This window comes from Caretta caretta, chromosome 19 (genome assembly GCF_965140235.1).
Source record: "Caretta caretta isolate rCarCar2 chromosome 19, rCarCar1.hap1, whole genome shotgun sequence".
Classification (NCBI taxonomy): Eukaryota; Metazoa; Chordata; order Testudines; family Cheloniidae; genus Caretta; species Caretta caretta.
In genome coordinates this window covers 2934329-2953664 of record NC_134224.1, presented here as the reverse complement: position 1 = coordinate 2953664, position 19336 = coordinate 2934329, and the positions used below count along the sequence as shown (strand labels likewise).

The 19336-nt window shown below is 59.3% G+C and overlaps 1 protein-coding gene across 3 annotated transcripts; it reads left to right on the top strand.

The window, feature by feature from the left end:
* Positions 1-3622: 3622 nt before the first annotated feature.
* On the top strand, positions 3623-18530 carry LOC125624642 (uncharacterized). Of its 3 annotated transcripts, none has more exons than XM_048825717.2 (15): positions 3623-3732; positions 4390-4565; positions 5057-5217; positions 5453-5612; positions 6307-6477; positions 7701-7792; positions 8382-8539; positions 9023-9126; positions 9469-9693; positions 10515-10600; positions 10912-11048; positions 11543-11632; positions 12038-12246; positions 12653-12859; positions 17924-18530. In XM_048825717.2, exons 2-15 carry the CDS (start codon positions 4407-4409, stop codon positions 18209-18211), a joined length of 2247 nt encoding a protein of 748 aa, XP_048681674.2. In that variant the 5' UTR covers positions 3623-3732; positions 4390-4406; the 3' UTR covers positions 18212-18530. The 3 variants fall into 3 exon arrangements, with proteins under 3 accessions (XP_048681674.2, XP_048681675.2, XP_048681673.2); XM_048825718.2 differs by lacking the exon at positions 3623-3732 and adding an exon at positions 3830-3942; XM_048825716.2 differs by lacking the exon at positions 3623-3732 and having other exon boundaries at positions 3969-4565.
* Positions 18531-19336: the final 806 nt, after the last annotated feature.

Below are 19336 nucleotides of genomic sequence, written 5' to 3'. Positions count from 1 at the left end.
GTGCATCGGAGCTGAGCTGGCCCCAGTGTGCTGCCCTCTGGTCCGCGCTGCTTGGCATGTGGGCAGCGAGGGAGGGGAATGCCCAGCCGCCCCCAGGCTGCAGGGAGGGGTGGGATCTCAGCCCAGAGGAGAGGGTTTGCTCTGAGCACATGCAGCCCCTGAATCCCCACGGCCCCTGGGCTCAGAAACCCCAGAGCGGGGTCTGCTGTGCACACTGGGGCTGGGAGGTGAGGCGCAGGCTGGCGGGGGTTGGCCGAGGAGCTCTGTGCCCTTGCCTGGTGCGGCTGCAGCATCTCACAATGGGCCTGTACGAACAGGAGGGGACAGAGATTCCCAGCCGTAGGTGAGCGCTGGTATCCCCACCTCACAACCAGGGAACGGCGGGCACCCAGCGGACAAGGGATGTGCCGAGGTCACACAGGGAGGAAGCAGAGGAGCTGGGAAGAGAACCCAGGAGTCCTGACCCCCCGAGGGGCGTGTTCTAAGCTCTTTCTGCCCCTCTGTCACAGTGGCACAGAGTCTCCTCTGAACACGTGGCCAGGCTTTGCCGGCAGGGCCCAGCATCTGGGGCAGTTACAGCCCCACGGAGACGTCACGAAGCCCTGAGGTGCTGCAGCGTGAAGAGGGTCCCTCGTTCGGCTGCTGCTCATTTCCAGCCCTGTGCCCCACCCCGAAGGCAGGCACCGGAAACTGGGCCAGGCTCAGGCAAAGCCCAGGGCTGGATCGTATCGAGGCCCCTGCACCTCAGCGAATGAGGCCCTGGGCTCAGGGTTGTAACAAAATGTGTGTATGGATAGGAGAGCGGGTACGCCATGCGCAGCGCACAGAGGTCTGGGGCCCAGTGAGCAGAGGGGTTTAGCCAGGCGCCCCTGGAAGGCAGGTGGTTTGGATCCTAGCACTGTGGTTTGTTCATGACCCCCAGCCACGATCCATCCTCTCCAAAGCAGCTCTACAGTGGTGATGCCAGGAGACCACTTCCCCCACAGGCACACAAGAGGGAACCCCAGGCTGTGAAGGAGTCAGGGCTGCACTGCGGCCTGGGAGTGCTTTGGAAAGGCAAAGTTATGGTGCTGCTACCCCCTCCCTGGGTCTAAACCCCCCAAACGGCCAGCGCAGCCATGACCCCACCTTCCCAGGGGGGAGGGGCATGCTCAAGAGTTGGCGTGGGGCACCACTCTGGCTGGCACTGAAATGCTAACCCCAAAATTGTCATGTGCCAGCAGCCAACCCCTGCCTCCTGGCCCTTGCTCCCCATCCCAATGAGCACTGTGTTCGTGAGCACTGGGCTGCGCACATGGGTTTGTTACTGTAGGGTTGCTCAGGAGCGCTGGGCTGCACACATGAGTATGTTACTGTAGAGTTGCATATGAGAATCTGAGTGTAGATGCAAATGTGAATTTCCACGCATGCAAAGGTTGTGTGGGAAGATTTTGTGGGTGCATTTCAAAGGCCTCTTATCCACTCCAGGGGGTTAGTTTCCCTGCCTTGGCAGCTGCTGTCAGGCCAGCTTTTTAATTATCCTTGTGGCTGGTGCTGGCTTCTTCAAGGGCACCTCTGAGCCTCCAGGGCCCTTGTCATACTCAGCAGGGAGAGGTGAGAGCTGAGCTAGGGCAGGCGCTGATGGCCAATCTGGGCTATAGCGAGGCCTCTCGGCTCAGTGCCTGGGGAAGGAGCCAGGCCATGTGCACAGGGCAGTTGCTGGCCTGTGGGAAAAGCAGTCCCTTTACTGTCCCAGGTAAAAGCTTATCCGAAAAGAACCTAGCATTAAAATTAGCCTGCTAACGCTCTCTGGACTCAGCAAAAGAGGTTCTCCTATTTAAATTCCATTGCAACATTAGCCAATTTGAAAAATGTTGTAGCCAATCTAGTTTGTTAGATTTCAGCTTTAAAATCTAATTGGCCCACTGGCAAATTCATAAAAGAGCCCCACATCAACATTGATAGCTGTGGCTTATGCTGGGCATTTCTGACCTCATAGTGTGCCACGTTAGGACAGCGGCCTTTGCCTAGAATCCCACCATGTGCAGCAATTTCATCGCTACTATTATTAATTAAATTGTAACGGGCTTCGTCTCCCCCGGTGGCTGGGCTGCAAGGGGTTGTGGTGCGCGAGAGAGGCTGAGGGAATGGGAAACTGAAAAAAGGGTTCTTATGGCTGGTGGTGCTGTCCAACACCAGCTCCAGGGGATTCACGGCACAGCCTGAGCCAGAGAGGATGCTGCTCCAGAGGCAGCGTCTGCTGTTACCATCCTGTCTACACATCAGACAGTTCCCTGCCTCCCCAGCCCAGCTCCCCAGGAGCTGTGAGCACTGCCCTAGTAGTAACATCTGGCCACCAATCAGTGCCCCGCAACCAGCTGATGTTGGATAGGGGAGGAGGGCAAATTGTTGGATATGAGCTGTAGGGTGCTGGGGAGTTCACTGGACGCACCTCAGCTTCCATAAGCTCTGATACAAACAGCCCCCAAGCCCGGCGCAGGGGGACGTGATAGGCCAAGGGGGCGAGTGAGCAAGGGAAACCCACTCCCCATGGTGCCACCTGGAGGCTAAGTACCCAGGCATGCTCCCCCCTCCACCCGTCACACCAACTGTGCCCAACCCAGCTGCTGCCAGGGGCTGCTGGAGCCGATATGTAAGTGAGCCCTGCCCTCTGCTGGCCTCGCGTTGCAGGGAAGCCATGCCAATCCGGCCGGATACACGCTATCGAGATGCCCAAGGCACGAGGCCTGGTGCTCATCTCCCCCGGCGCCAGGCAGGATGACCCGGCTGGACTCCGTGCACTCACTCCAGCGTCAAACGGGCGTGAGACCAGAACCAGGCCAGGGGTCCCCCGTCCAGCTGGGGTTTCCAATCCAAGTGAGAAGTGCTGCCAGGATTCCTTACAACTCTTCCCTCCAGCCCCCGATCTCAGCCTCCCCCCGGCTGCTGGCGCATGTCCTGCTCTCGTCTGCCTGTCCCCGGAGAGCAGGATCCGGCGTAGCAGGGACCCAAGGGAAGCAGCGGGCCTGGGCTCCTGGCGCTCAGCAGCGTAGGCCCCTCCGGCAGCACAGATTGCGGGCACGCGCCCAGCCCAGCCTGCTTGTGAAGGGCGCCAGGGCTCAGTAAGCGCTGACGCAGGCCCGCTCAGCAAGGTCTGTGCCACAGGGTGCCTATGGCAGCAGCTGGACCCAGCCTGGCTCAGCTCTGAATCCAAAGCAGGGGGTCAGGCCCAAGGTTCCCTCTGATTTTTGACAGGCCGTGTGCCCAAAAAGATTCTTCTGTGCAAATTTTTGTGCTTCTGTGTGCGCGGGGTTTAGGATCTGTGTGGGGCGTGCTCAGAGGGAACAGCGGCCAGGCCCCGGGGTCTCCTCTCAGACCGGCCTGCTCACCCAGGGCACAGCCCTGGGGCCTGATCCCGAAGAGCTGGGGGCAGGGCTGGGCTCTGCTAGGGGGTCACAGAAGCCCCTTCCTGGCTCCCGAGCCAGTCCGAGTCCTGGCCTGGCTGAAAGGCGGCATGTGGTGCCCTGGGGCTGGGGGCTCAGCCTGGCGCAGGGAAGGCACCAGCATCGCGGGGCCACCGCCAGGCTCGTCCCCCCGGTGCGGGGCCGCCCCGGCTCCCCTCCGCCCCAGCCGGGAGCGAGCTCCGCGTCACGCTCCTCCCCGGCACCGCCTCCCTCCTCCGGGCTTCCGGGCACGCTGGGGATCCTCGCTCCGCAGCCGCCATCGCCGCCCGCAGCGAGCCCCGCGCGGCCGGTGACTGACCCCGCGGGACGGCGAGCTGGGCGCACGCGGGGGCCGCTGGCGGGGCCCGGAGCGCGGAGCGCCCGGCTCTGGCCCCGTGCGCCCGGGGCGAGGGGCGGTTCGCCGGCCCCCCGTGCAGGGACGGGCTGCTGCGGGGGGCCAGACGCGCACGGGGGGGCAGGATCGGGGCTGCCGGACCTTCCCCAGTCGCCCCCTTTCCAGGTCCCAGGGGCTGCTCCTAGCAGGGGTTCCCCGGTCCCTGGCTGGGGGGGGGTCCCCCGTTCCTGCCAAGTGTGGTTAATTGACGGGGCCGGGGGGCTCCGGTGGCGGCATGGCCGGCAGCTGATGCACATCTGGTGCCATGGATCTGGGGTTGTTCTCGCAGCACCGACCTGGGACGCTCCCCAGGCGGGCACATGCCGCGCGGATCGTGACCAGTAATTCTCTGCCTGCGGGGCTGGTAAACGACATGGAGAGCGCAGCCTGTGGGAAGCCCCAGACAGTGGCCTGTGGCAGCAGGATTTATGGGGATCTCTCCGAGTGGGGAACTTGGTCCGGAGGCGCTCAGCCTCGCCGGGACCAGCTGCGAGTCCAGCCCTCGCCCCGGCTGTGCCAGGGCCCCTGGGCTGGTGCTGTCCGGTGCTATCGATGGGTGTGTTCTCTCCTCAGCCGGTGCCCTGTGCTGGATGCTGAGCGCCATGTGCTGGCCCGGTGCTGCGGCCCTGCTGCTCTGGGCAGGGCTGGGCCTGGCCCAGGACTACCCATTCCGGGACCCCACCCTGCCCTGGGAGCAGCGGCTGGACGACCTCATCGGGCGGCTCACCCTGGGGGAGCTGGTGCTGCAGGTACAGAGAGGGTCTCTGCAGCCAGCACAGCAACCCCACTGACAGCTGCATCCCCTCTGCGGGGCAGTGACAGCCTCTGTCCTCCCCATGGGGGGAGGGGGGAGTGAGGCGGGGGCAGCATCCTTGGGGCCTTGGCATCTCACTGTGGGAGTCTGGGTCTGGCATGGCACCCTATAAAGACCCTCCATCCGAGGGGAGGAAGCTGGGAGTGAGACCAGTGGGGTGGGGTTTCTGAATCGGAGGGAGGGGCGGTCAAGCTGGGTGCCCCTGGAATCTCCCATCCCACAGATCCCTCCAGATGGGGCCTCCCCTGCCCTGTCCAGGTCTCCTGCTGGGACGGAGAGTGAGATCTGGCATGGAAGAGCCGCGTGCGCCAGCTGCCCCACCTCTCTGCAGGGCCAGGCCGGGCGAATGAGGGCAGCCCCTTGGCAGAGTGCCCGGCCTCATATGTCCCTCAGTGCCCCCCTTCACCTCTGGTGTCTGCCCCACAGATGGCGAGAGGTGGCGCAAAGTACAACGGGCCAGCACCCCCCATTGAGCGGCTGGGGATCAAGCCCTACAACTGGAACACCGAGTGCCTGAGGGGGGATGGGGAAGCCCCTGGCTGGGCCACGGCCTTCCCCCAAGCGCTGGGCTTGGCGGCCTCCTTCAGGTACAGTCTGGAGCCGGGGGGGCCTGAAGCGGGGGCCTTCATGCTGTCATGTCCGGGTGTCCCCCCGGGCCGTGCTGGGGCCTAGTCCAGCGCAGGCTCTGTGCCTGGGCATGTGTCTGCCCTCGCTCTGCCCAGGGCAGGGGCAGCTGCTGTGGCACTGAGGGGACCTGTGCCATCTCTGGGCACAGCCCTGGCTCATCCCACGATGCTTCAGCTGCTCCCCGCTCCCCCACAGCCCCGAGCTCGTCCACCGCGTGGCCAACGCCACTGCCACGGAAGTGAGAGCCAAGCACAACTTCTTCATGTCCACGGGCAGCTACGGCGACCACACGGGCCTCAGCTGCTTCAGCCCGGTGCTGAACATCATGAGACATCCGCTATGGGGCAGGAACCAGGTAACAGCCGGACCGGGAGTGGGGTGGGGCAGGGGGAGCCCAGGGCTGGGCTAGTGGGGGGCTGTGGGTGGGACTGAGGGGCACCGGCAGAGCTGTCGGGACGGGGAGCCCAGGGGCGGCTGGTGGGACTGAGGGGCACCAGCAGAGCCCTAGGGAGGGGGAGCCAAGGGCTGGGCTAGCGGGGGGCGGCTGGTGGGACTGAGGGGCACCAGCAGAGCCATAGGGAGGGGGAGCCAAGGGCTGGGCTAGCTGGGGGCTGCAGGTGGGACTGAAGGGCACTGACAAAGCGGTGTGTGCCCTGGAATCCCCTCCCAACACACCTTGCACTTTCTCCCTGCCTGAATCCGGATGTGCTGGGGCCCCTCTGGCAGACCCTGCACGCTCCCTTTCTCCCCCTGTGGCTTAGGGCCCCTTGGCCTCTGTTTTGAGGCTGCCCTTAGCTCCCCTTGCACTAATGTGTCCGAGACGTGGGCCCACGAGGGACTGGACTGAGCCCTGCTCCTCCCCCCGGTCTCATTTCCCAAAGTCCCCAGGCTGCGGCAGCTCCAGGACTCTTTGGAAGGGCAGGTGGGGAATTGGCAGCTGTCGCAGAGCAATGAGTGATGGGGCCCGGGAGAGCAGGGGTCCTATCCCCACAGCCAGCGCCCCGACAGCGGCGGGAGCAGCAGCAACCCGTGTGTCTGTCTGTCCTCAGGAGACGTACGGCGAAGACCCGTTCCTGAGCGCAGAGCTGGCTGTGGCATTCGTGCAGGGGCTGCAGGGCGACCACCCCCGTTACGTCAAGGCCAGCGCCGGCTGCAAGCACTTCAGCGTGCACGGGGGGCCCGAGAACGTGCCCGTCTCCAGACTCAGCTTTGATGCCAAGGTGGGTGTGACGCTCCCTGGCGATACTCGGAGCCGTGAGGGACTTCGCTCCCACCTGCCCTTTGCACGAGAGTCTGGTCCGTGTCTGCTGGGGGGTCAGCTCCACCGCCCACAAACGCTGCCCCACAGGCCCCGCTGTCTCATTACAGGCCAGCAATAGGCCCACTCCAGCCCCTGGACACGCACAATATTCACAGGTTTGCAGCCCCCAAAGGAGCAGGCCAGTTCCACCTCTGCTCACCGCCCCCCTTAACACCCAGCGCTGAGAGCTCTTGGCAGTGAAAACAAGAGAACGTTTATTTAACAAAGCCCAGAGATTGGAGTGAGCAAGTTGAGTGATGGAAACAAGTGGTCCCATGTCAAATAAACTCGTCACACACACGCTAGAGCACACCTGGGGTGTGGGGCAGTCTCCGTCCCTCGTCAGTTTCACATCCACATGGGAGGTTTGTCTGAAGATCTGCTCCGGGAACTATTGTGTGGCAGGTCTCTGACGCGCAGTACAGGGGCCAGACTCGATCGCAGTGCTCCCTTCTGGCCCGGGAAGCTCTGAAGGCGTGAAGAACCCAGGCTTGTTGAACCAGCTACCTTTCTGCCTGATAGAGCAGTGCTCACTCGCTGTCCTTCCAGGCTTGGCTCTGATCTTCGTTCAGGAGACCAGTCAGGCTGTCAGCTTGCCTGCTCGGTGAAAGTTACTGTGTGTTTCCTTGCAGTACCTGATATACCAGATTAATCCTTTGACCTTAGTCATAAGCAGCTCCCACGCCTGGCTGGTTGTTTTTCCTCATGGAGATTTCACAATCTTACGCCTGGTGCCTGGCTTGGTGGGCACATAGGCATCCATTGTAAGACCTATGATACATATCTGACCAGACCGATAGATGAGCCTCTGTCACCCCCTGTCTGCAAGGAACCTGGTTGAGGAGTGTCACCTCCCAGTTGTCTGCCTTATCTTCAGAACATACCTTTCAGTGTAGATACGGGACGCCTGAAATATGACCCATACGCACATTTACGACCAGTGGGAGAGACCTCACGTGCCACCCTTGGGTGCATATAACTGGCCTAGGGCATCCCTGTACAATTCTGTGGTCTCTCTGTGCTCTCTGCCAGAGAATCCTGGGTCCCGGTGAGCTCCGCCAGGGCTGATGGTGGGGGCCACGGGGTGGGGGTGGGGTCTGCGCCAGGCTCACGGCACTGACCCGAGCGCTCTGCGTCCCGCAGGTGCAAGAGCGGGACTGGAGAATGACCTTCCTGCCCCAGTTCCAGGCCTGTGTGCACGCTGGCTCCTACAGCATCATGTGTAGCTACAACAGGTACCGGGCGAGGCGGGCCCGCGGCCGAACAGGCACTGAGATGGGGCACGGGGCAGGGGTCTCTGTGCTGCAGGCCGCTCCTTGCCTGTGCTCATCATCAGCTTATCCCGGGGCAGACGAGGGCTCTTCTCACACACACCCCGCTCTGCCCTGGGGGTGCAGGTCAGCAGGCCCAACCCCACAGCAGCTGTACAGTTTTCGAGCTGAACGGGGTTGGCTCTGTTTGGGACTTGGGTGGAGTCCCCAGGTGGCTCAGGAAGGGGCGCTATTCCACCCACGTCTCTGTTGAGCCAATGCCCCTGCATGCTGCTCGGGGGCGCTGTCCTCTAGAAGAGAAGTCAAACCTCGGTCCTCTCCATCAGTCATTGCTAGTGATCTCATGGCACTTCCGGCAGGAGCCCTGTGGCCTGGGGTTCCCAGGTGGGCAGTTACATTCTGCTGAAGTAAATCCCCCTATAATTCCAACCGAGTGCAGTGTTCTCCTTCACTTCCTGTCCCAAACTGCCAGGCACTGTTAAACAGCTGCCATGCCCCGCCCCAGAGGTGGCTGCATTCGGCATTGCAATAACCGCCAGACCCAACCCGGCAGGATCAACGGCGTGCCCGCCTGCGCCAACAAGAAGCTTCTGACAGACATCCTGCGGGCAGAGTGGGGCTTCCAGGGCTACGTGGTGAGCGACGAAGGGGCTGTGGAGTTGATCATGCTGGCCCATCGCTACACACACAGCTTCCTGGAGACGGCCATCGGTGAGCGTGGGCACACAGAGCCCACGGCCCAGGAGCCTGGCCCCGCTTGGCCGAGAGCCGCCTGGGCTGGGAGCAGGGCAGGGCCCAGCTCCTGCTGATGCTACTAGAGCAGAGCTGGCATCGGAGGGCAGGGGCACTGTCAGTGATGGGGTGTCGGGGGGTGTGGGGAGAAGGTTGGGCACTGCTTTGATGGTCAGGACTCCTGGGTTCTATTCCCAGCTCTGCCACTGACCTGCTATGAGACCCTGGGCAAGTCACACACACGCACGTGCCTCAGTTTCCCCTCTGTATAAACCCTGCTGCTCCCCTTCCGTGAGGCCTAGTTAACAAGGATGCTGGAGCCGCAGTTCAAGAGCTGAGCTCATTGCCCCCAGACTGGCAGGTGCAGAGGCTACTCGGTTGGGTTGGGGGCCCTTGTGGGGAGGGGGCAGAGGCTGAGCCCAGCAGTAATGCGCTGTTTCCCATCTCTCCGCCGTGCTGCAGCCTCGGTGAACGCTGGCTGCAACCTGGAGCTGTCCTTCAGCCTGACGGAGAATGTCTTCATGAGCGTCAGCGAGGCTGTTGCCAAGGGCAACATCACGCTGGAGGTGAGAACTTCTGGGGGCAGCGCGGACGGGTGGATGGGACACCCCCCGCCCTTGTGGGGTGGCAATACCAGAGCAGGGCATGGGGCAGGCAAGCTCAGCACTAGGGGCCCCGGGCCTGGGCTTACTTGGGCTGGCTCATCCTGCTTGGGGCTGGGAGGGCGCCAGGTGTGCCTGGCACTGGTGGGAGAGTGGATGTGGGGTGAGAGCCTGTCTCCCCCAAATCTGAGCTTGAGCTACCCCCTGAGCGGGTGGGACTGGGATGTGGGGCTGCAGTGGCCCCCCCCAGATCTGAGCTCTGGCTGCCCCCTAGCTGGTGTAATGGGCTCTCGCTGCCCTTTGCAGATGGTGAGGGCCCGGGTCCGGCCACTCTTCCACACACGGCTGCGGCTGGGGGAGTTCGACCCCCCTGCCATGAACCCCTACAGCACCCTCGACCTGAGCGCTGTGCAGAGCCCCGCCCACAGGACCCTCGCCGTGGAGGCTGCCATCCAGAGCTTTGTGCTGCTGAAGAACAAGAGGGGGACGCTGCCCCTCAGCGCCCAGGCCCTGGCCGGCCAGCGCATCGCGGTGAGTGTCCCGCTCGGGGCGGGGGAATCTACTGGGGCCGCCGCGCCTGGGACTTCCTGGCTCGCGTGCCCCGGAGGTGCTGACCGCCCAGCAGAGCACGCAGCCCCTGGCATCCTCAGTCACTGCGTGCCCTGCCCCAGACCTGCCCCAGAGAACCGTGGCCACGCTGGGGCTCCCTGCCCCACACCGGACACCTCAGCTGGGGACTGCGTGACACCAGGGGCACCCTGCCATGTTGACAGCCTGCCAGGGGCCCCACAGCCACACCCCCCCCCGGAGCAAGCTGCATCTCCCCACCCTCCAGTACCAAAGGGTGGTCTGTGCAAACAGCAGGTCCCGGTGGGCACTGGGGCCTGGCTGATTAGAGCAAGAGGGAGCGAGGCATGGGGGGGCCCGGGTGGACACTGCACGGTGGGGGGTGGGGCACTGCACAGGGGGGCCTGGGGTGGGCGCTGCATGAGGGGGCGGGGGCGGCAGGTGCTGCTCAGTGGGGCCTGGACGGATGTTGCACAGTGAGGGGGGGCACTGCCCAGGTGAGCTTGGGGGGGGTGATGTTGGATGGGGCCCAGGGACGGCAGGCGCTGCACAGGTGAGGGTGGCCGAGGGGGGGGGGGCAGCACAGCAGGCCTTCCCCCATAGTGAGGCTCAAAGCTGCCAGGGGCTGCATTAGGCCAGCGCTTGACCCACCCGGCTCATTCCATTGCTTCCGAATGCCTCCTCCCGTGGCCCCCCCGGCTTCTGTGCAGTGCCTGGGCCCTGGGGCTGGCAGGGTGGAGCGGGCGGCTCCTGTCCCACCCTCGGCTGTTTCCCCTCCACTGCAGGTGGTTGGTCCCTTTGCCGACAACCCCAGGGTGCTGTTTGGGGACTACGCGCCCATCCCGGACCCCCAGTACATCTACACCCCCAGGTAGGGCAAGAGCAGCCCCCCCCTCCTTGCTCCAGCCGTCAGCTGGGTGGGGAGGGTGTTGTGGCATTTTTCTGCTCCGCGGGCTGGGCTCATGGCACCACTCGATTCCTGGTCCGAGCCGGGCAGCTCCCAGGGCAAAGGGGCATCGGTGGTACTCCCCCATCCCCGCCCGATACCTGGTGCAGAATTGCCCAGTGGTCCCACTCGGCCCTGCCAGGGAGGCGGGTTCTCCGTCTGGAGGGGGTGCCCGAGTGCCACGGCCCCTGTATCCGTGACTTAGCTGATGGCAGGCTGGTCCCATCCCGGTGCAGGAGGGGCCTGGAGACCCTGCCGGCCAACATCACCTTCGCCGCAGGCTGCAGCGAGCCCAAATGCCAGCGGTACTCGCCGGGCGAGGTGGAGGGAGCGGTCCGGGCAGCCGACATCGTTGTGGTGTGCTTGGGCACAGGTACGGGGGGCAAGAGGGCAGGTGGGGGGCAGCAGGGTCCCCAGGCGGTGGGTGGTGGCCCCAGTCCGGGCGTGAGGGGGTGGGCTCAGACCCCCTCTAGTCTCAGCCGCGCTGGCATTTGCCTTCCTGCCCCCCCACCCCTCCCCAGAGCCAGGCGCGGGGGCAGTGCTGGGCCTGTGGACTCGGGGCTCAGGCCTGCCGGTTGTGTGACGGGCCTCCCACCAAGGCAGCCCGCGAGTGCCCAGGGCGGGTAGGACCCAGGCCCCCCGGCGGGCTGCCGAAGGGCTTCTCCTCGGCATGGCAACTCCCACAATTCCTCGCTCCGCCGGGAGCCCTGCCGGCCTCCTGGCGCCCTCGGCTCCCCCCACGTCATGTCCCCGCCGGGTGGGGGGGTGGAGATGCGGCACATGCTCTGCACGGAGGGCGCGACCCAGCCCCTGGCAGCCCAGGGCAGGGGCGTCACAACGGACTGACACTGGGCTCCCCCTGCTCAGGGACTGACCTGGAGACAGAGGCGAACGACCGACAGGACCTGTCCCTGCCCGGGCACCAGCAGGAGCTGCTGCAGGACGCCGTGGCCTGGGGTGAGGTGGTTTAGGGCGCACTCGCACCCTGGGGCCTGCCGGGGAGGGGAATCTGGGCACCCGTGAGGAGCTGACGGGGGCAGGCTGTGTGTGAGCCCACCCTCGCGGGGAGCCCATCTCCCCATTGCCCTGCACGTGGGTCACCCTGGCGGGACTGAGCTCAGTGCCCCGCGTGCCCAACCCAGAGACCACAGTGATGGGCTCCCACGGAAGAGCCCAGCGGGACAGACAGTTGGGGTATTCGGAGCATTGCAGACCTCAGTCGGCCTGGTCTAGGGATGAGACCCCAGCATGCGCTGCCCCACGGGCCTCCCTGAGCTGGTGTTGGGCCCCGGTGTGTTGCAGTCCCCTAAGCTGCCATGCCAAGGGGCGGGTCTCTGGACTGACCTGGCCTGTCCCTTCCAGCTGCCGGGCGCCCCGTCATCCTGCTGCTGTTCAACGCGGGGCCGCTGGACGTGGGCTGGGCCCAGGCCCACCACGGAGTGGGCGCCATCCTGGCCTGCTTCTTCCCAGCACAGGCCGCTGGCATCGCCATCCGCAAGGTGCTGCTGGGGGAGGAGGGGGCCAGCCCGGCGGGCAGGCTCCCAGCCACCTGGCCAGCTGGCATGGACCAGGTAAGGACCAAGGGCACCCGGTGCTGGGGGGCTCGGAAATCTGCTGGGTGCCCAGTGGGGGATGCCAGCTGACCTGGTGTGGTGACGCTCAATCCAGGAAACACATGACCTTTCTCCCAGCCCCACGGCACCTCCCTTGGGACCGGCTGCTCTGGGCCCAGAACCCAGCTGCCTGCACAGCCCCAGCCCCACAGGACAGGGCTGTGAGCCCTGCCTCCCCCTCCCAGGGCTGGCATGGCCCTGCAGCCTGTGCCCATCCCTCCATGTGCCCATAGCCGGTGGGGCCCTGGACCCCCACCTATTCCCAGGGCCAGCATGGCACCGTGGCCCCATCCTGCCCCCTCCCAGGCCTTCATGGCACCGTGGTCTGTGGCTGCTGTCTTCCATCCCTTGTAATTCTCTGCAGGTGCCAGCCATGGAGAATTACACCATGGAGGGGCGCACATACCGGTACTATGGGCCAGAGGCCCCGCTCTACCCCTTCGGCTATGGACTGTCCTACACCACCTTCCTCTACCGGGACCTGGTCTTGAGCCCCACGGCGCTGCCCCTCTGCGCCAACCTCAGCGTCTCCGTGGTGGTGGAGAACACTGGGCAGAGGGATGGCGAAGAGGTGAGAGCTCTCCCTGCCCCGGATCAGTGGGGGGTGGGCAAAGGGGGTGTAGAGGGAGGGGCCTGTAAGGCAGGGCATGGCTTGGGGGATGCTGGTGGCTCCTCCCCTGTGGGGCCGGGGGCATCATAGATTCATAGATATTTAGGCCAGAAGGGACCATTATGATCATCTAGTCTGACCTCCTGCACAATGCAGGCCACAGAATTTCACCCACCACTCCTAAAAAAGACCTCACACCTATATCTGTGCTATTGAAGTCCTCAAATTGTAGTTTGAAGACCTCAAGGAGCAGAGAATCCTCCAGCAAGTGACCCGTGCCCCATGCTACAGAGGAAGGCGAAAAACCTCCAGGGCCTTCCAATCTACCCTGGAGGAAAATTCCTTCCCAACCCCAAATATGGCGATCAGCTAAACCCTGAGCATATGGGCAAGATTCATCAGCCAGATACTACAGAAAATTCTTTCCCGGGTAACTTGGATCTTACCCCATCTAAAAACCCATCACAGGCCATTGGGCCTATTTACCATGAACATTTAATTACCAAAACCATGTTATCCCATCATACCATCTCCTCCATAAACTTATCGAGTTTAATCTTAAAGCAAGATAGATCTTTTGCCCCCACTACTTCCCTCGGAAGGCTATTCCAAAACTTCACTCCTCTGATGGTTAGAAACCTTCGTCTAATTTCTAATCTAAATTTCCTAGTGGCCAGTTTATATCCATTTGTTCTTGTGTCCACATTGGTACTGAGTTTAAATAATTCCTCTCCCTCTCTGATATTTACCCCTCTGATATATTTATAGAGAGCAATCATATCTCCCCTCAACCTTCTTTTAGTTAGGCTAAACAAGCCAAGCTCCCTGAGTCTCCTTTCATAAGACAAGTTTTCCATTCCTCGGATCATCCCAGTAGCCCTTCTCTGTACCTGTTCCAGTTTGAATTCATCCTTCTTAAACATGGGAGACCAGAACTGCACACAGTATTCCAGGTGAGGTCTCACCAGTGCCTTATATAACGGTACTAAAACCTTCTTATCCCTACTGGAAATACCTCTCCTGATGCATCCCAAGATGACATTAGCTTTTTTCACAGCCATATCACATTGGCAGCTCATAGTCATCCTATGATCAACCAATACTCCAAGGTCCTTTTCCTCCTCCGTTACTTCTAGTTGATGTGTCCCTAGCTTATAACTAAATTTCTTGTTATTAATCCCTAAATGCATGACCTTACACTTCTCACTATTAAATTTCATCCTATTCCTATTACTCCAGTTTACAAGGTCATCCAGATCCTCCTGTAGGGTATCCCTGTCCTTCTCTAAATTAGCAATACCTCCCAGCTTTGTATCATCTGCAAACTTTATTAGCACACTCCCACTTTTTGTGCCCAGGTCAGTAATAAAAAGATTAAATAAGATTGGTCCCAAAACTGATCCTTGAGGAACTCCACTGGTAACCTCCCTCCAACTTGACAGTTCACCTTTCAGTAGGACCCGTTGTAGTCTCCCCTTTAACCAATTCCCTATCCACCTTTCAATTTTCCTATTGATGCTCATCTTATCCAATTTAACTAATAATTCCCCATGTGGCACAGTATCAAACGCCTTACTAAAATCTAAGTAAATTAGATCCACTGCGTTTCCTTTATCTAAAAAATCTGTTACTCTCTCAAAGAAGGAGATCAGGTTGGTTTGGCACGATCTACCTTTTGTAAAACCATGTTGTATTTTGTCCCATTTACCATTGACTTCAATGTCCTTAACTACCTTCTCCTTCAAAATTTTTTCCAAGACCTTGCATACTACAGATGTCAAACTAACAGGCCTATAATTACTTGGATCACTTTTTTTCCCTTTCTTAAAAATAGGAACTATGTTAGCAATTCTCCAATCATACGGTACAACCCCGGAGTTTACAGATTCATTAAAAATTCTTGCTAATGGGCTTGCAATTTCTTGTGCCAATTCTTTTAATATTCTTGGATGAAGATTATCTGGGCCCCCCGATTTAGTCCCATTAAGCTGTTTGAGTTTCGCTTCTACCTCAGATATGGTGATGTCTACCTCCATATCCTCATTCCCATTTATCATGCTACCATTATCCCTAAGATCCTCTTTAGTCTTATTAAAGACTGAGGCAAAGTATTTGTTTAGATATTGGGCCATGCCTAGATTATCCTTGACCTCCACTCCATCCTCAGTTTTTAGCGGTCCCACTTCTTCTTTCTTTGTTTTCTTCCTATTTATATGACTATAGAACCTTTTACTATTGGTTTTAATTCCCTTTGCAAGGTCCAACTCTACTTGACTTTTAGCCTGTCTCACTTTATCCCTACATATTCTAACCTCAATAAGGTAGCTTTCCTTACTGATCCCTCCCTTCTTCCACTCCCTATATGCTTTCTGCTTTTTCTTAATTACCTCTCTAAGATGCTTGCTCATCCAGCTTGGTCTACAACTCCTGCCTATGAATTTTTTCCCCTTTCTTGGGATGCAGACTTCCGATAGCTTCTGCAGCTTTAATTTAAAATAATCCCAGGCCTCCTCTACCTTTAAACCCATAAATTCTTCAGTCCAATCCACTTCCCTAACTAATTTCCTTAATTTTTGAAAGTCAGCCCTTTTGAAATCAAAAACCCTAGTTGCAGATTTATTTTTGTTAATCCTTCCATTCAGTTTGAACTGAATTAGCTCATGATCACTTGAGCCAAGATTATCCCCTACAACCATTTCCTCTATGAGGTCCTCATTACTCACCAAGACCAAATCTAAAATGGCATCCCCTCTAGTCGGTTCAGCAACTACTTGCTGAAGGAATCCATCAGCTATCGCATCTAGGAAAATCTGAGCCCTATTATTATTACTAGCACTCGTCCTCCAGTCTATATCTGGGAAGTTAAAGTCTCCCATAATCACACAGTTTCCATTAGTATTTACTTTATTAAAAACATTAAAAAGGGCTCTATCCATATCCAAATTAGATCCCGGTGGTCTATAGCACACCCCAAGCACTATCCCAGGGGAGGCTCTAATAGTTTTCTTCCCCAATTTAATTGTTGCCCAGACAGACTCAGTCATATCCATTTCATCGCTTCTTATTTCTTTACATTCTATCTCATCATTGATATACAGTGCTACTCCACCACCTTTACCTTTATTTCGGTCTTTCCTAAACAGCACATACCCTTCAATACCTGTAGCCCAGTCATGACTACTATTCCACCAGGTCTCTGTTATACCTATAATATCTGGTTTCACTTCCTGCACCAGTAACTCTAGTTCCTCCATTTTATTACCTAGGCTCCTTGCATTAGTGTACAAACATCTTAATTTTTGCTGTTTGGCCTCACTCACATTCTGTACCCTATTAGGCACGGTTATTTTACTACCAGTATAACCTATTAGACTTGTATCTACACTGCCCTTCCTCCTACCTACAGCTGTATCCACTCTTACTTCATTTTCTTTCCACTCTATGCTAAATTCTGGCGTGGAGATTACCTGGACATCTCCCAACCATCTCCCCCAAATTCCTAGTTTAAAGCTCTCTTAATCAGTTGTGCCAGCCTCCATCCTAGAAGTCTATTTCCTTCCCTACTCAGATGAAGTCCATCCCGAGAGAACTGTCCTCTATCCATGAATGCCTCCCAATGACCATACATCCCAAAGCCCTCCTTATAGCACCACTGCCTAAGCCATCTATTGATAGTCATAATCTTGTCACACCTTTGTTGCCCTTCTCTAGGAACAGGCAGAATCCCACTAAAGATCACCTGAGCCTCAATTTCCTTAAGCGTCCTCCCCAGCCTAGCATAGTCTCCCTTAATACTTTCCAGCGAGAATCTAGCCGTATCATTTGTTCCCACATGAAGGATAATTAGGGGATTCTTTCCCGCTCCCTTTAGAATCCTTTTCAACCTCAGGTCTACATCCCGTATCTTAGCACCTGGAAGACAGCACACCCTCCTGTTTTCTGGATCAGCTCTGGTTACAGGCCTATCTATTCTTCTTAGTAAAGAGTCCCCAATCACATAGACCTGCCTTTTCCTAGTGACAGTGCTATTCTCCAGTCTATCCCCTGTTCCCTCTGGCTGCAAGTTCTTTCCATTCCCATTCTCCCTTGTAATCCCTTTTAACCCATCCTGTATCCTCCTGGGGCTCATATTTGGTGTAATCTCCATTAACTCTTCCCCTTTTCCTATAGGACTAACCGCTCTTCTCTTTTTCCTTGCCCTGTCACCTTCAGTGACTACCTACTGAGCCCCTTCATCATTTTTCAACTCTGCAAACCTATTCTGAAGCTCTATTTCTCCTTCACTAGCCCGTCTTTTCCTCTGCCTAGTTCTTTTAGTCACATGCTTCCACTGACCACTTTCCTCACCCAGTCTCCCCTCAGAATTCCCTAGTCCTGCTTCCATCTGCAAGTCTGAGCTTTTCCCTTCAGATACCTCATGTCTTTGCTCCATAATCTGCTCAAACCCCTTCCTAAACTCTACCAGACTTTCCACCTGCATCTCCAAACCTCTGATCTTTTCCTCCATCAGCTCTATTAGACGGCATTTCATGCAGACAAAACTCTTACCAGGTGCCCCCTCCAGGATCATGTACATACCACAGCTTCCACATCCAGTCATCTTCATTGTGTCATCTGCTACATGGGTCACTCCCACTGCCACCTCTGAATCTGTCATAGCCTTCCCACCTAAATCCTGTTAATCAGGGAAACACAAACCACACCAAAACACCACCACCCACAGCAAACACAAACCCCACACAAGCACCACAAGACAAACACCCCTTTCAAACTCCCACTCAAACTCCCCTGTTTACAGCTCTGTTTGCTAGCTCCTGTGCCGCTGGGGTGGCGTCCTGCTGACTCCTGTGGCTTTGGGGTGAGGCAGAGCCGTGGTTCTGCCTCAGCCAGTGTCTCAGGTTGTCTCTGAGCGGGGACGCTGCCCGTGGAAAAGCAGCACCTGGCAGGACTCGTGTCCCTGCTGGCCTTGCCCTGGGTGCTTGGCTCCCCGTTGCTGTTCCTAGCCCGCCTCTCCCCTCCCTGCAGGTGGTGCAGCTGTACCTGCGTTGGGCGCAGCCCTCCGTGCCGGTGCCCCGCTGGCAGCTGGTCGGATTCCGCCGGGTGCCCGTTGCCGCAGGGCGGGCGGCGAAGCTGCTGTTCCTGGTGACCTACGTGCAGCGCGCCGTCTGGGCCGAGCAGTGGCTGCTGGAGCCGGGCGCCTTCACGCTCTTTGTGGGCGGACAGCAGCCGAGCCAGGAGACACGTGCCAGCTCTGAGGTCCTGCGGGCAGAGTTCGCTGTGACTGGCACCTCCCGACCCCTGAGCCACTGCTAGGGACAGGGACTGGAATGGCAACTGCTGCACCAGGGCTCCGGCTGCTCCATGTACTGGGATCTGCAGGGGGCTAGCATGTGGCCGTATGCGTTGGGATTGGGATCTGGCCTAGCACCCGGCTGGCTGTACCAGGAAGTAGGGGCACATGGCTGTCTGTATCAGGGTTGGGAGGGCCGGCCTGGCACCTGGCTGGCTGTACTAGGGGGGCAGCTGGCTGGCCATACTGGGGGGGCTGGGCCAGCACTTGGCTGGCTGTATTGGGGACAATGGGAGCTCATTCACTTGATGCACAATAAACTTTGCCCAGCGTTGACCCCTATGGAAGCTGCAGCTGGAAATGGGGGTGCTGAGGGACTGGGCTCCCCCATCTTTCTCCGCCTGCCCGTGCCAGGGCCTGGCAGCGCTGTTCCCCACCCGCAGCCATGCACTGCAGGCCAGCAGGGGGCGCTGGAGCCATGGCAAGGGTTGGAGGGGGTCGTGGCAGGATTGCACTGGCCATGTGGCCACATTGCGGCGAGAACTGAGCCCAAGGAGGGGGGCACCTGGGTGCTGGTCGAACCCCTGCTTTGTGGGAGCCTCCCCCCAGACCAGAGGGGTGCCCAGGAGCAGCCCTCCTTGCTTTTCAGACAGGCCCCCTCCCCCAGACAGCACCCCCAAGGGGGCCGCGTCTTCCCCACTGTGCCCAGGCCATGGGAGCAGCACAAAGCTCCTGGCACTGGGGTGGGGCACGCCGAACCGCCCTGCCACCAGGCACCCTCCTCCCAGCTGTCGTGCAGCCCTGTCTCCACTAGGTGGCGCCCCCCTTCCTTACAGCCCAGCCAGGCTCTGGCCAAGTGCAGGGAGGGGCTTTGAACTCGGGGCTGAGCAGGGCGAGAAGCCAGCCCTGGGCTGGCACCTGCCAGAGGCATTGCTCCGTCTGGGCCGGTCTGTCTCCAGCGCCCATCCCCGTGGGCTCTGCCCGGATCGCCGAGCTCTGTTGCAGCACCAGTGACCCCCAGACTCCCCCACGGACAGGGCAGCCCGGGCACAGAGAGTGACTCACCGATGTGCCCAGCGAGTGACCCTGCTGTGGGCACTGCCCTGGGGCAGGAGCTTGGCCGAGCGCGCAGCCCTGCCACCTCCTGG

Bases quoted from the DNA above. Each gene is read 5' to 3' on its own strand.
- LOC125624642 (XM_048825716.2), top strand. From the start codon at position 4,245: ATGGGGATCTCTCCGAGTGGGGAACTTGGTCCGGAGGCGCTCAGCCTC. The intron at 7,793-8,381 runs GTACCGGGCGAG...CCAACCCGGCAG, and splicing joins ATCATGTGTAGCTACAACAG to GATCAACGGCGTGCCCGCCT. The intron at 10,601-10,911 runs GTAGGGCAAGAG...ATCCCGGTGCAG, and splicing joins CAGTACATCTACACCCCCAG to GAGGGGCCTGGAGACCCTGC.